The 16,925-nt window shown below is 42.4% G+C and overlaps 1 protein-coding gene across 3 annotated transcripts in view; it reads right to left on the bottom strand.

The window, feature by feature from the left end:
* MYBL1 (MYB proto-oncogene like 1) overlaps nucleotides 1-16,925 on the bottom strand; it is a 45,096-nt gene that overhangs the window by 26,413 nt on the left and 1,758 nt on the right. For all 3 annotated transcript variants that reach the window (XM_073330993.2, XM_073330994.2, XM_073330995.2), the window contains exons 2-3: nucleotides 6,891-6,996; nucleotides 6,740-6,811 (exon numbers count right to left, since the gene is read on the bottom strand). In XM_073330993.2, coding sequence (XP_073187094.2) covers nucleotides 6,740-6,811; nucleotides 6,891-6,996 — 178 coding nt within the window. The remainder of the gene's footprint in view (nucleotides 1-6,739; nucleotides 6,812-6,890; nucleotides 6,997-16,925) is intronic.

Raw genomic sequence — 16,925 nt, 5'->3', positions numbered from 1 at the left:
AAGGTAGTCTTGGTAATGCTACTCTTATACAATCTTGGTAGGGGCCATTCAGTGGTACAGGGCACGTGCACCACCTCAGGGAGTACTGCTGTGCCAAAAAAGTCTCCAACTCAGTGCGGAAGTCACCAACACACCTGAGAAGAATACACATCTGCATCCACTCAAAGAGCCCCTTTTCCAGTTGGTTATAGCTTAAAACATTTTGAGTGAATTTCTGCTTGTTACTTTCATGCAATCCTATGCCAGCCAAGAGCAAATTTAGGCCTTCATCCTTTATATTTGGGGGGAAAGGGGACTTATTCCCAATGTGGCCCTCATTGCTTCTATTTCCCTCTATTTTTAGGTAACTTACATAAGACTTTTTAAAGTTCCCATTTTTGTTTATTTATGATCCATAAACAAGGCAGCCAGAAATATTTTTAAAGAAATTGTTTTTGCTTGCTTGTTTATTTCTGAAATATCAGAGACTCCACACTTAAGTCTGATGGTGGTCCCAGGCATGTGTATTTTGAGCTCTTAATTGAAGAGGCAGATGTGCTGAATCTTTACTGAATACTCAGAAGAGGGTATCTTTGTCAGAGAGTGAAGTTAAGTGTTAAAAAAAAAAAAAAATGCTTTGTCTTGACCAAAAAATGAGCTGCATTTCAGTCACGCTTAGCTAGCACATGAGCGCTACACGCTGCCACTTTTTTGGTCAAGGCAAAGTTAAAGAGTTTAACAGACTGACTATAAAACCCCTTCACATTCAGTGCCAACAACCTGTCACAGAATGGCAGATTTCTGTAGAGGGCAAATCCACAGAACACCCTTGCCTGCCGCCACCCCCCCCCCTTTTTTTTTTTTTTTTTTTTTTAAGTATAAGCAACCTATGCCTGAGTATCAGCAACAGCTCACAGGTACAGTTCCCACCCACAATTACTATTTGACTTGGTGAATGGATGCTTGATCCTTCCCCCATATTTTTCCCAGGCTGGTTGGGGGGGGTCCCCTTAACTGACCCCCCCACTGCCACACAGCAGCTAAATAACTTCTCTTTTCAGCAGCTAGGCTGATTTCCTTTGATGCTACCAAAAGGGAGTCTTCGGGGGCACCTACACAGCTACTGTGGTGAGATAAGTCCTCAAACCAGGCAGACCCCCATAAAGACTTAAAAAAAAAAAAAAACAACAACCCCAAGTTTAAGAGTTAGAATCACACTGGTCTATAATTGATCCTGTCTTTTTTTTGTCTTTTTTAAATAAAATGGCAACCACTTATCAATCTTGTCAGCTTTGGATCATTTCCTTCTCCCTACAAGTAGGTTTTTGGAACCTCTTAGCTTGGGGAAAGTGACTATTTCCTCCCTTTCTTTCCCTCTAAGATCCTAAAGTCATTTTGTATGTTGAAAACAATTTACAAGCATTAACTAATTAGACTTCTGCAGTGCAACTACACACCATTACATTTGGTCATACTCTAACCTATTTGTATTTTTATTCAAGCATCTTTGAGAAAATACAAGAAACACCCCTACCTTTACTCATGCAACACCCCTCCCCACCCCACCCCCACCCCCCCCCACACACACTATCCCCACCAAAAAAAGTTAGTCTACGATGGAGGAGGAGAAGGAGGAAGGAAGAGAAAAGCCAAACGTTTGCAGACCTGCATGCCTAAGGGTAGTCCCCTAACATCCATAATTAGCCACCTGAATATAAGCAGCCTTAGATTCAGAAGCACTAAGGTTTCACAAATGCCACTGAAGCCAGCATGAGCTGCAGGTGTTCAGCAGCTTTGAAAACTTCTGCCCACTTTCATTTATGAGACGAATTTTAGGCACCCAAATTTAATTTTAGCCAGTACTTAAAAAAATTTGACTGTTATTTTAGTAAACAGTCACATTTCTACCATGTGAACTTCCTAAAGTGTTCTTGAAGTTAACACCTCATTCAGTTTATAACTAGAACCCTGTGTAATTCACAAATTTTTTTAAAAAAATTCACAACAGTGTAAATGGCAAAGTATTGAATTTCATGGAGGTTGCATGGAATGAATTTTGTAACTAAATTTAGTCCTTGAAATAGACTAACATTACTTGTAAATTTTTTCTGTCCTTGAAATTAACTAGCTAAGGCAGTTGTTTTTTTAAAAATTGTTGTAGACATTTATCTTTTAAAAGCATATTTAAGAGATCATGGTTTGGGGCATTTCCATGATTTCCATGCCTTCTGAAGTTGTGATTTACACAGGGCCTTATTATGTCAGCTGCTGTAAACACATTTAAAAGACGTATTATCTTGTATCTAGTCATTATCTGAGTTAAAGACCTAAGATGGAATTCATCACCAAGACAGCAGAACTGAAAGCAATGACTGTCTATACCATCACCTGTTAAGGTATCCTTCATGATTGCTGTAGGCTAAAGGGCACCTGACATCCCTCTCCGCCACCCCAAGATAAGAACATAGAACATATGAACGGCTACACTGGGTCAGACCAATGGTCCATCTAGCCCAGTATCCTGTCTTCTGACAGCAGCCAATGCCAGGTGCTTCAGATGGAATGAACAGAACAGGAAATCATCAAGTGATCCATCCCATCGCCCATTCCTAGCTTCTGACAAAACAGGCTCTGCCACTTTAGAGCATGGTTGTGCATTCCTGCCCATCCTGGCTAATAGCCATTGATGTACCTATCTTCCATGAACTTATCTAGTTCTTTTTTGAACCCTGTTATAGTCTTGGCCTTCGTAACATCGTCTGGCAAAGAATTCCACAGGTTGATTCTGCCTTGTGTGAAGAAATATTTCCTTTTGTTTGTTTTAAACCTGCTACCTATTAATTTAATGTGGTGACAACTAGTTCTTGTGTTATGAGTAAATAACACTTCTTTATTTACTTTCTCCACACCAGTCATGATTTTTATAGACCTCTATCATTTCTTTTCCAATCTGAAAATCCCAGTCTTATTAATCCCTCCTGATACGGAAGCTGTTCCATACTCCTAATAATTTTTGTTGCCATTTTCTATACCTTTTCCAATTCCAATATATCTTTTTTCACATGGGGTGACCAGATCTGTATGCAGTATTCAAGATGTGAGCATACTATGGATTTTTAGAGAGAGAATATGATATTTTCTGTCTTATTATGTATCCCAGGGGTCGGCAAACTACAGTCCGTGGGCTACATCCGGCCCTCGAGCTCCTGCTGAGGAGCAGGGTCTGGGGCTTGCCCCGTTCCAGCCAGGGAGCAGGGTCAGGGGCCACTCCTAGCAACTCCAAGAAACATTCTTTCTTGAGCGGTAACAGTTAATTTAGACCCCATTATTTTATATGTATAGTTGGGATGATGTTTTCCAGTGTGCATTGAATTTCATCTGCCATTTTGTTGCCCAGTCACCCAGTTCTGTGAGATCCCTTTGTAACTCTTCAGTCTCCTTTGGACTTAACTATCTTGCATAGTTTGGTAACATCTGCAAATGTTACCACCTCACCATTTACCCCTTTTTCCAGATCATTTATGAATATATTGAACAGTACTGGTCCCAGCACAGACCACTGAGGGACACCTCTCCATTCTGAAAACTGAACCATCTATTCCTACCCTTTGTTTCCTATCTTTTAACCAGTTACTGACCCAGGAGAGGACCTTCCCTCTTATCCCTTTACAGCTTACTTTGCTTAAGAGCCTTTGGTGAGGGACCTTGTCAAAGGCTTTCTGAAAATCTAAGTACACTATATCCACTGGATCCCCCTTGTCCACATGCTTGATGGAACCCTCTAAGAATTCTAGTAGATTGGTGAGGCACAATTTCCCTTTACAAAAACCAGGTTGACTCTTCCCCAACAAATCGTGTTCATCTATAAGTCTGATAATTCTGTTCTTTACTACAGTTTCAACCAATTTACCCCCTTCTGAAGTTAGGCTTACAGGCCCATAATAGCTGGTATCGCCTCTGGAGCCTTTTTTAAAAATTGGCATCATATTAGCTATTCTCCAGTCATCTGGTATAGAAGCTGATTTAAATGATAGGTTACATACCACAGTTAGTGAAATTGCAGGACTACATCTGAGTTCCTTCCCAACTCTTGGATCAATATCATCTGGTCCTGATGACTTATTACTGTTTAATTTATTAATTTGTTCCAAAACCTCCTCTAATGACACCTCAATCTGGGACAGTTCCTCAGATTTGTCACCTAGAAAGAATGGCTCAGGTTTGCGAATCTCCCTCATCCTCAGCTGTGAAGACTGATGTAAAGAATTCATGTAGTTTTTCCGCAATTACCTTATCTTCCGTGTTCCTTTAGCATCTCGATCATCCAATGGCCCCACCAGTTGTTTAGTATGTTTCCTGCTTCTGATGTACTTAAAAATGTTTTTGCTGTTACTTTTTGACTCTTTGGCTAGGTGTTCTTCAAATTCTTTTTTGGCCTTCCTAATTATAATTTTACACTTCCACTTTTTAAAGATGCCTTTTTGCTTCTAACTGCTTCTTATACTTTGTTGTTTAACCATGGTGGCACTTTTTTGGTCCTCTTACTATGTTTTTTAATTTGGGGTTTACATTTAAATTGAGCTTCTATTATGGTGTCTAAAAAGTTTCCATACAGCTTGCAGGGATTTCACTTTTGGCACTGTACCTTTTAATTTCTGTTTCACTAAGTTCCTCATTTTTGTGTAGTTCTCCTTTCTGAAATTAAATGCTACTGTGGTGGGCTGCTTTGGTGTTTTCTCCCTCTTCCCCCTCCCCCCAGGGATATTAAGTTTTATTATGTTATGTTACTATTACCAAGCGGTTCAGCTACATTCACCTCTTGGACCAGATCCTGTGCTCCACTTAGATCTAAATCAAGAATTGCCTCTCCTCTTCTGGGTTCCAGGACTAGCTGCTCCAAGAATCGGCCATTTAAGGTGCCAGGAAACTTTATCTCTGCATCCCATCCGGAGGTGACATGTACCCAGTCAATATGGGGATAGCTGAAATCCCCCATCACTATTGAGTTTTTTATTTTTATAGTCTCTCTAATCTCACTGAGCATTTCACAGTCACTATCGCCATCCTGGTCAGTAGTATATCCCTAGTGCTATATTCTTATTCTTCAAGCATGGAATTATTACCCATAGAGATTCTATGGTACAGTTTGATTCATTTATGTTTTTTACTTTTGACTCTATGCTTTCTTTCACATACAGTGCCACTCCCCCACCAGCAAGAGAACTGAAAGCATCAATGCCTTCAAAAGGTTAACTACTACATTCATTTTAGAAGGCAAAGATTGGGCAACCATGAAATCTGCTCTTGGCAGCAATAACCTTGCCGTTTATTGAATATATTCCTACCCCTCGTTTTCTTAGTGAAGTCTCTGAGAAGGTAGTGGCACCCAAATTCCAGCAGCACTGTCATCTTCATAATCCTGGATCATTCACAATCAGATTCCGAAAAAGTACCGCACAAATTCAACCCTTCTGGCACTTGTGGACAACACTCTTTTGTCCTTGGGCAGGAAACAAGTTCCTAAGGGTATGTCTACACTGCAACTGGAAGCAAGCCTTCCAGCCCGATAGAAAGACTCACACGAATGGGCCTCGAGCTAGCATGTTAAAGATAGCTGTGTGGACATTGCAGCTCTGAATTTGAAGCCTAGAGGGTCGGGTGGGCTTCAGAGCCTGAGCCCCAGCCTGAACTACAACATCCGCACTGCTACTGTTAATGAGCTAGCTCATGTTTATCTACCTGGACTGGGAGGATTGCTTCCAGCTGCAGTGTAGATTTACCCTAAGTTTACAGTACTGTGTAGATCTGTCACTTGACACCAGTGACCATATGGTGCTTTTGACATGCAGTATCACAAAGTACTCATTCTATTCATTTGTTTACCACACAGATCCCAATACCAAAAAGAACACCTGTGCTGCCTCACCCAGACCCATCATGCCATGGCCCACAAGACTCAATACTCTCTCTCTCCCTCTTCATCATGAGGAAACTTGGGAAAAATAAGAAGCCATGGACTTCAGTGCTATCAACATGCACATGGCAGTTATTCTCCATTAATGCAGCCCACCACCATATCCCAACGCGTGGAACAGATCCACAGACGGATAAAGCTGCTAGTTTAAACTCATCTTCACAAAAGGGGTGGAGGGGTTTTAGTAGGAAGGGTGGGGGGGAATTGGAAACTGGATATTACTCTAACCTTATCAATTGTAGGAGTAAGACCACAGGTTGCCAAATTGGTACAAAGCTTTAGGTTTGAGGTGGTTTACTCATAGCTCCCGAACACAGATTGCCACAGTGATAAGGAATCCTCCTTTGGTCAAAAAACTAACCTCTTTTTCCTTTCACATCTGAAAGGAGGATTTTGATTGATCTGTACTTTTATCACCTCCTAGTTAAACTACTTTAATCCACAACATGGACTTGACTGTAACCCCACATGAAGACTGCAAATGATTCAGAATGCAGCAACACACTTCAGATATAATGGCAGACATGAGCATAGCACACTGGTGCTTCACAGGCTGCGGGCTTCACTCCTGAAATTAATAGGAAGTCAAAATCTTGGTCTTACTCAACAAGCCTCGAGGGTTTGGGACTTGGCTGTCCCAGCCCAAGTTATGGGTATCCATAGAATAGTCAAATATAGCAGTCATGTATGCCTCCCCATGTGAACTGCTACATAGCCAGTCATCTCCATATTGGACATATCACCATTGCAGACCCTTTCATTAAAAAAATTATACTTCACACTTACCTGTAGATGACTAGCAATGAAAGTCCAATCATCTGTACCATTTTGTTCGACCAGCTTCTTTAGCTTGTCATCCTGTAAAGACATAGTATCAGCTGAGAAATATAGCATTTTGGTATGATATAAAAAGTAAAGTTACCTGGTCAAGTGTTACCTCATCACGTGTCCATTTTACTCTGTTACATATCTTCTTCAACCCTTTTTGCTGTGGTACTTCATAGTCATGATCTGCATACTGAAGGTCGTCATCTTCTTCCTCACTGCAGAGTACAAACAGAACAGTTTAAACAAACTAGAAATATATTTTAAATTAATATAGACCACCAACTACTCAAGAAACCAGAGAGGGTGTTGGCTATAATCTGTGCATCTGGTGCATCTCTGGAAGATATCTAGAATGAAGTATAAAATTTGTAGTAACATAAAGACAGACCATTGTCTTATCCAGTATAGTATCCTTCCTCCTCATATCCTATGCTTCAAAGGTAAGTAATAAACCCCACAAGGAACCTAGTCAGTTTTGCAAAGCTGTATATTGTGAGGAATAGGCAGAAAATTCCTAAAAGCTTAAAGATTTGCTTAACCTCACTATTTAAGCGTTTTTAAATATAGCATCCAACAATGTGTCAGCTAGGCATAGCAAATAACTAGGTGCATTAGGGCCATGACAAAATGGTTTTCTAGTCTAATAACCCACAGATTAATGCCATGTTTCACCTTTCTTAATTCACACACACACACATCCTATGATATGTACTTCGATGTACACAAGTGCAAGTCCTAGGTTAAAAAAACAGTTAGAGAATGTACATTTTTAAAAATACTTAGGAATTTAACAGAGTATATGACAGTCACACTATCAGTTACGGCAGGTCCCAGGCTTTGTTTAACTTAAGGATGTTGCTCAAGTGGAAGCAATGTCTTCTAGGATCTTTTTTTTTTTTTTTTAAATCCTTTCATGATCACTAAATCCAGACCCACAAAAACACATTGTGCTATACAGTGTCAGTATCAGAACCTAGATAAAATGCTTGCTACAAGCAGTAACCAGCGTATCAGAGTTCACAACCATGCCTGAACCTTTTTCCTGTGAATCTTAGAATGGAAGAATTGCAGAGGAATAATTCAGTCTCTGAAGGTGGAAGGCAGGAAAAAATTATGAGATACACACCCTTATCTGGGGGTCAACTGAAGGAAGGATAATAAACAAGCAAAAGGAAAAAAAAATCCAATGGAATCCTGAAAAGTCAAAGTGAGACCATGAGTAGGGGTTCCTTTCAAAAAGGAAAGAAAAGAAAAGTACAAGAACTAAAGACAAATTACAATTTTAGATGGACAAAATTTAGCTGAGCAAGCAGCAGATCTGAAACTACAGTGCTGAGCTCCTTACCTGACAGTCAGTGGGTATGTCTACACTACGAAATTAGGTCGAATTTATAGAACTCGGTTTTTTAGAAATCATTTTTATAGAGTCGATTGTGTGTCCCCCCACACAAAATGCTCTAAGTGCATTAAGTGCATTAACTTGGCGGAATGCTTCCACAGTACCGAGGCTAGCATCGACTTCTGAAGTGTTGCACTGTGGGTAGCTATCCCACAGTTCCCGCAGTCTCCGCCGCCCATTGGAATTCTGGGTTGAGATCCCAATGCCTAATGGGGCAAAAAACATTGTCGCGGGTGGATCTGGGTACATGTCGTCAGACCCTCCCCCCTCCCTCCCTCCGTGAAAGCAACGGCAGACAATCATTTCGCGCCTTTTTTCCTGAGTTATGTGCAGACGCCATACCACGGCAAGCATGGAGCCTGCTCAGCTGTCACCATACGTCTCCTGAGTGCTGGCAGATGCGGTACTGCATTGCTACACAGCAGCAGCAACCCATTGCCTTGTGGCAGCAGACGGTGCAATAGGCCTGACAACCATCATCATCGTGTCCGAGGTGCTCCTGGCCACCTCAGGAAGGTCGGTCAGGAGCACATGGGCAGATATGGGCACAGAAACTAAATTAGGAGTGACTCAACCAGGTCACTCTCTTTAGTCCTGCCGGCAGCCCTATTGCACCATCTTCTGCCAGGCAGGCAGGAGATGAGGATGGCTAGCAGTCCTACTGCACCGTCTGCTGCCAGCCAAAGATGTAAAAGATAGATGGAGTGGATCAAAACAAGAAATAGACCAGATTTGTTTTGTATTCATTTGCTCCTCCCTCCCTCCTTCCCTCTCTGAAATCAACGACCGACAATCGTTTCGGTGAGGTCTGTCAGGGGCACCTTGAAAAGTTTAATGGCAATTCAGTCCTGTCTGAAATATCGAGGGGAGGGATAGCTCAGTGGGTTGAGCATTGGCCTGCTAAACCCAGGGTTTTGAGTTCAGTCCTTGAGGGGGCCATTCTGTGAGACAGTTGTTTTTGTTTCTCCTTGATGTAAAGACACCCCCTTTGTTGATTTTAATTCCCTGTAAGCCATGTCGTCAGTCGCCCCTCCCTCCGTCAGAGCAACAGCAGACAATAGTTCCGCACCTTTTTTCTGTGCAGACACCATACCACGGCAAGCATGGAGCCCGCTCAGATCACTTTGGCAATTAGGAGCACATTAAACACCACGCGCATTATCCAGCAGTATATGCGGCACCAGAACCTGGCAAAGCGAAACTGGGCAAGTAAGCAACATCAGCGCAGTGATGAGGCCATGGACACAGACTTCTCTCAAAGCACGGGCCCTGGCAATGTGGGCATCATGGTGCTAATGGGGCAGGTTCATACAGTGGAACACAAATTCTGGGCTTGGGAACAAGCACAGACTGGTGGGACCGCATAGCATTGCGGGTCTGGGACAATTCTCAGTAGCTGCAAAACTTTCGCATGGGTAAGGGCACTTTCATGGAGCTTTGTGACTTGCTTTCCCTTGCCCTGAGGCGCAAGAATACCAAGATGAGAGCAGCCCTCACAGTTGAGAAACGACTGGCAATAGCCCTGTGGAAGCTTGCAACGCCAGACAGCTACCGGTCAGTCAGGAATCAATTTGGAGTGGGCAAATCTACTGTGGGGGCTACTGTGATGCAAGTAACCAAAGCAATCAAAGATCTGCTGATATCAAGGGTAATGACCCTGGGAAATGTGCAGGTCATAGTGGATGTCTTTGCTGCAATGGGATTCCCTAACTGTGGTGGGGCCACAGACAGAACCCATTTCCCTATCTTGGCACCAAAGCATCAAGCCGGCGAGTACATAAACCACAAGGGGTACTTTTCAATAGTGCTGCAAGAACTGGTGGATCACAAGGGACGTTTCACCAACATCAGCGTGGGATGGCCAGGAAAGGTACAGGACGCTTGCATCTTCAGGAACTCTGGTCTGTTTCAAAAGCTGCAGGAAGGGACTTTATTCCCAGACCAGAAAATAACTGTTGGGGATGTTGAAATGCCTGTAGTTATCCTTGGGGACCCAGCCTACCCCTTAATGCCATGGCTCATTAAGCCATACACAGGCAGTCCTGACAGTAGTCAGGAGCTGTTCAACTACAGGCTGAGCAAGTGCAGAATGGTGGTAGAATGTGCATTTGGACTTTTAAAAGCACGCTGGCGCAGTTTACTGACTCGGTTAGACCTCAGCAAAACCAATATTCCCACTGTTATTACTGCTTGCCGTGCACTCCACGATATCAGCGAGAGTAAGGGGGAGACGTTTATGGCAGGATGGGAGGTAGAGTCAAATCACCTGGCTGCTGGTTAAGGGCAGCCAGACACCAGGGCGGTTAGAAGAGCACAGGAGGGCGCGGTGCACACCAGAGAAGCTTTGAAAACCAGTTTCATGACTGGCCAGGCTACTGTGTGAAAGTTCTGTTTGTTTCTCCTTGATGAGCCCCACTCCCCCTTGGTTCACTCTACTTCCCTATAATCTAACCACCCTCCCCTCCTCCCTTTGATCACCACTTGCAGAGGCAATAAAGTCATTGTTGCTTCACATTCATGCATTCTTTATTAATTCATCACACAAATAGGGGGGATAACTGCCAAGGTAGCCTGGGAGGTGTGGTGGAGGAGGGAAGGACAAGGCCACACAGCACTTTAAAATTTATTGAATGCCAGCCTTCTGTTGCTTGGGCAATCCTCTGGAGTGGAGTGGCTGGGTGGCCGAAGGCCCCCCTACCGTGTTCTTGGGCGTCTGGGTGAAGAGGCTATGGAACTTGGGGAGGAGGGCGGTTGGTTACACAGGGGCTGTAGCGGCGGTCTGTGCTCCTGCTGCCTTTCCTGCAGCTCAGCCATAGGTTGGAGCATATTAGTTTGATCCTCCAGTAGCCTCAGCATTGAATCCTGCCTCCTCTCATCACACTGCCACCACCTTTCAGCTTCAGCCCTTTCTTCAGCCCGCCACCTCTCCTCCCGGTCATTTTGTGCTTTCCTGCACTCTGACATTGTCTGCCTCCACGCATTCGTCTGTGCTCTGTCAGTGTGGGACGACAGCATGAGCTCAGAGAACATTTCATTGTGAGTGCGTTTTTTTCGCCTTCTAATCTTCACTAGCCTCTGGGAAGGAGAAGATCATGTGATCCTTGAAACACATGCAGCTGGTGGAGAGAAAAAAGGGACAATGGTATTTAAAAAGACATTTCATAGAACAATGGGTACACTCTTCCATGGTAAACCTTGCTGTTAACATTACATACATAGCACATGTGCTTTTGTTACAAGGTCGCATTTTGCTTCCCCCCCCACCACGTGGCTAGCCCCTCACCCCTCCCTGTGGCTAACAGCAGGGAACATTTCTGTTCAGCCACAGGCAAACAGCCCAGCAGGAACAGGCACCTCTGAATGTCCCCTTAAGAAAAGCACCCTTAAGAAAAGAAAACCTTTCAACCAGGTGACCATGAATACCATCACTCTCCTGAGGATAACACAGAGAGATAAAGAACGGATGTTGTTTGAACACCAACAAATACACACTACAATGCTTTGTTCTACAATGATTCCCGACTACGTGCTACTGGCCTGGAGTGGTAAAGCATCCTACCATGGTGGACGGAATAAGGCTGCCCTCCCCAGAAACCTTTTGCAAAGGCTTTGGGAGTACATCCAGGAGAGCCACAAATGCCAGGGCAAATTAATCATTAAACAAGCTTGCTTTTAAACCATGTATACTATTTTAAGAGGTACACTCACCAGAAGTCCCTTCTCTACCTGGCGGGTCCGGGAGGCAGCCTTGGGTGGGTTCGGTGGGGTACTGGCTCCAGGTCCAGGGTGAGAAACAGTTCCTGGCTGTCGGGAAAACCGGTTTCTCCGCTTGCTTGCTGTGAGCTGTCTTCCTCGTCCCCAAAACCTGCTTCCGTGTTGCCTCCATCTCCACTGAAGAAGTCAAACACTATTGGGGTAGTGGTGGCTGAACCCCCTAAAATGACATGCAGCTCATCATAGAAGCAGCATGTTTGGGGCTCAGACCCAGAGCGGCCGTTTGCCCCTCTGGTTTTCTGGTAGGCTTGCCTCAGCTCCTTAAGTTTCACGTGGCACTGCTTCGGGTCCCTGTTATGGCCTCTGTCCTTCATGCCCTGGGAGATTTTGACAAAGGTTTTGGCATTTCGAAAACTGGAACGGAGTTTTGATAGCACGGATTCCTCTCCCCACGCAGCCATCAGATCCCGTACCTCCCGTTCGGTCCATGCTGGAGCTCTTTTGCGATTCTGGGACTCCATCATGGTCACCTCTGCTGATAAGCTCTGCATGGTCACCTGCAGCTTGCCACGCTGGCCAAACAGGAAATGAAATTCAAAAGTTTGCAGGCCTTTTCCTGTCTACCTGGCCAGTGCATCTGAGTTGAGAGTGCTGTCCAGAGCGGTCACAATGAAGCACTCTGGGATAGCTCCCGGAGGCCAATACCATCTAATTGCGTCCACAGTACCCCAAATTCGACCTGGCAAGGCTGATTTCAGCACTAATCCCCTTGTCGAGGATAGAGTAAGAAAATCGATTTTAAGAGCCCTTTAAGTAAAAAAAAAAAAAAAAGGCTTTGTCATGTGGACGGGTGCAGGGTTAAATCCATTTAACACTGCTAAATTCGACCTCAACTCCTAGTGTAGACCAGGGCAGAGGAAAGAAATGATAGAAACAGGTAGTGACTTTTGTGCCATCATGTTGAGTACGCTCCACCTACTGGAGAAGTGGTATAATACTTCACCACCTTAACTTTGCAAACAAACTCAGTTACACAGAGGAGCACACAGAGGTGTCTAATGGTTTAACTCATTCTTTTCCCCCCTCCTTTACAACTGCGTTATTTTCCCCCTTTTAATTTGTCAGTATAAGTACTTTGATTTTTTATCATAAATATAAATGTTTAATGATCTATAGCAAATCCTTCCCACTACTTATTAAAGTAGATTACACTCAGAGTGATGACTGTAAAATGATCACGCAGTCCTTATTTGTTTTTCAATTTTACTGTCATAAGAAATACCTAGTCTATAAAAAAGATAAAATTCAAAATTTTCAAAAGCATCTAAGTCCCATTAAAAGTCAAATATAAAAAAAGTACATACGTTCAAAGTCAATGGGACTTTGAAACCTAACTCGCTTAGGTTGTTAAGAAAGTTGTACCCAAAGTTGTAAAGAAAAAAGAACGTTAAGGTTTTGGATACAACTTTCAATAGGATTTAAGTCCTATTGACTTTCAACATATAACCATTTGGCTTTTAATGGGATTTGAGCTCCTACGTCACCTAAGTGCTTTTGAAAGCTGTACCCCAAGTCTTAATTTATTTTTTCTCCCTGCCCACACTTCTACCCCCACTCACACACACTCCACCTCTTCACTCAGGCTCAGCAATTGCATGTTGATACTACCCCTTTTCACCTCAAGTAAGCCACAAAATACACTTAAAATTACAACTCAGTTGTCTCCATGTGATTACACTCTGTGAACTGGATCTCTGTAATTTAAGCACTGCATAGTGGACCAAAATTAAGTTAACAACTGGCAAAAGGAGTCTGAAGCTATTACAAAAAGCAGTCTGCAGAAAAAGGGCCAATCAGGTAAAGAAAGAGACAATAAGATACTGTTTTATTTTGTATAATTCTCCCAATTATGTTACAGTACAGTTAATCTAATTTCTCATTTCCCACTTCAAAAAGACATCCTTTAAATGCTTTACACATTTGAATGACTCTTACCAACATTAATTTTTAAAATATTGATAATTGATACGCGAACATCTTGCTATTTAAATGGTTTACAATGAACACTTCATAAGCACCTCTAATATTAACCCCTTAAAGTATTATTCTGACTTGAAAGAACAGAAAGCTTTGTGCTCAGACCACCTGCAAATTGATGGTGACAGAGCAAACAAAGCATATGGCTTGAGGTATCTCTTTCTGTTTTAACTACTACCCAACACACACAACCCACTGGTCCAGATACACTAGTCTTACTAATCTACAACTTCAAACACTACCGTTTCTGGGTCAAACTATTTAATACGATACTCATTTTGAAAGGCAATAAAAAAACCTAAAGCGTATCTGTTCTTGAATTATAGCCAAGGATCAGTACACTCGGTGAAAAGCCTGGCAAAAATTATGCAGCAACACCACAGTTCCTGGTCACTGTGGCATTCTAGTACGGTGAATAGGAAACTCTGGAGCAACTTGGATATATTTTTAAAATGCAACTTTTTTTCCAAATGAAATAGGACAATGAATATTATCAATTGTTATTTTATATTAAACTCAATATATTTTACACTACTCTACATTCCCAGTAGACCATGGGATGGGTGGGTATTTTTGTTTTTAAGAAGCACAAAATCACACTGTAGAAGTTTCTCGGAGTAAAGCTGGATGTTTTGGCAAGTGGGTCGGGCACAGTTGGCACTTTTGACACTAGATGTGGGAGATAACATGGAATTATGCAATAATATTAGCTGGATGTTTCTACTAAAACAGCTAGCACTGAAATAATGTACAATGCTTACATTTAAACTGTCAATTAAAACTCAGAATTAACATCACTGAGGTGAATGGGGCAGTTCACATCTTTGGAGCACTATTTCAGGCTGTCTACAGCCTCAGGAAGACAACAGAGTATCTTCTTACACTTGATTTATATATTTACAGTTCTCTGGGCTACCATGTGCTAGGAACAATTTTTTAAAAATTGTATCTAGATTCTGGAAATGGAGCATATCTCAGCCAGCAGTGGATTCCTCAGCAGGGCAAGATACACACAGCTCTGCCTACAATGGCAGTTAAGAACTATTCACTTGAACGTTCTACAAAAAGACAAATGCATTCTACACAGGCCAAAGACTGAATGTTTAAATTTCACAGAGATAAAAGTATCTACTCTAGAGTCACATATTAAAATTTCTTGTACCCCACCCATATCAGTCTGAAAAACATGAATTGTAGCATATAGGTCCAAAAATTATATATGTGCTTAGGTAAACAAAAGGTAGTTTTTTTAAAACTCAAAATGAATGGATTTTTTTAAATTACAGTGATTATAATTTATTTGACCATTCCTCTGTAGTGTTGTGAACTGAAACTGTATTGAATTAGTGCATAAAAACAGAAAGTGAAATGGAGCCATTTCACCAAGCTGTTTGAAAGAGTAAACAAAATATACGTTAAATTTCAATAATTCTAGTAGTCAAAATACTTTTTTAATTAAGATTCTAGCCTTCAGTGTCTTTTTATTATGTAGCTGAAGAGTTGGCAGATGTATTAAGAAATGAAAACTTCTCTCATTTTAAAAATCAAAGAATATTATACAGTAACTCCTCGCTTAACGTTGTAGGTATGTTCCTGAAAAATGAGACTTTAAGCAAAATGATGTTAAGCGAATCCAATTTCCCCATAAGAATTAATGTAAATGGGGGGGGGGGGTGTTAGACTCCAGGGAAATTTTTTTCACCGGACAAAAAACTATATTTTTTTAATATATATATATATACACACACACATATATATACATACACAACAAACACAGAGTATAAGTTTCAAACAGTTTAATACTGTACACAGCAATGATGATTGTGAAGCTTGGTTGAGGTGGTAAAGTCAGAGGGTGGAATATTTCCCAGGCAATGTCTTACTGCTAAATGATGAACTGGCATTCGGCTGAGCCCTCAAGGGTTAACACGTTGTTAATATAGCCTCACACTCTACAAGGCAGCATGAATGGAGGGAGAGGAAACAGCATGGCAGACAGAGACAGAGACACACACCCTGTGTGTGGGAGACAGATGTGCATTGCCCCTTTAAGTACGCTGACCCCATTCTAAGTACATTGTCTTTAAAAAAAAGAAATCAGAAAGTTGAGACAGCAGCTGAGGCCACCAAGCTCTCTCTGTCCTGAGCTCTGTCCTGTCCCCACGCTGCTCTATATGGACAAGGGGTAAACAGGGGGCAGGAGTAGGGGGGAAGGGGACACCCTGACATTAGCCCCTCTCTTTCCCCCTCCCCTGCACAGTTCCCGGGAGCAATTCCAAGTCAGAGGGCAGGAGCAGCACATGGCAGTGGGGGCGAAGGACAGCTGAACTGCCAGCAATTGGTAACCTGCTGGGTGGCTGTGGCACATGGAATTTAGGAGAGCAGGGAGCTGATGGGGGGGCTGCCAGTACACCCTGGTTCCAAACCCCCACCAGCTAGCTGCAACGGGCTGCTCTTCTTGCAAGCAGTGGACAAAGCAGGCGGCTGCCAAACTATGTTATAAGGGAGCATTGTGAAACTTTAAAAGAGCATTTTCCCTAATTGATTAGCAACCTAACAACATTAACTGGGATGATTTTAAGTGAGGAGTTACTGTATCTAATAATACCACCTGGAACTCAAAGATCAAGATTCCTCCTTACTCTTGTACTAAATGAGCAATCCCAAAAGCAATTTGCACCCATTCTTGCATGTCGTGTTGTTATATGCCAACATGGAGTTTTTTGGTTTTTTTTGTTCTAGTGTTACCAACCTGTAACAGACGAGTTCATCCTCTATGCACACCTATTTTAATAATCTAGCAAGAAATGTAAATTCTTCACAACTCAATATTCACTGATAGCATGTTAGCACTTACAGAAAGATTAGTAAGTCTTATTTAGCTCCTAAACGCCAGATAGACAAGGTGGATGAGGTAATAACTTTTAGTGGACCAACTTCTGTTGGAGAAAGAGAGATACTCCAGATGTTATACTGGGTACAATACTGTAGATG

Source organism: Lepidochelys kempii, chromosome 2, assembly GCF_965140285.1.
Source record: "Lepidochelys kempii isolate rLepKem1 chromosome 2, rLepKem1.hap1, whole genome shotgun sequence".
Lineage (NCBI taxonomy): Eukaryota > Metazoa > Chordata > Testudines > Cheloniidae > Lepidochelys > Lepidochelys kempii.
The sequence above is the reverse complement of the archived record's forward strand: the minus strand, read 5'-3'. Positions and strand labels throughout refer to the sequence as shown.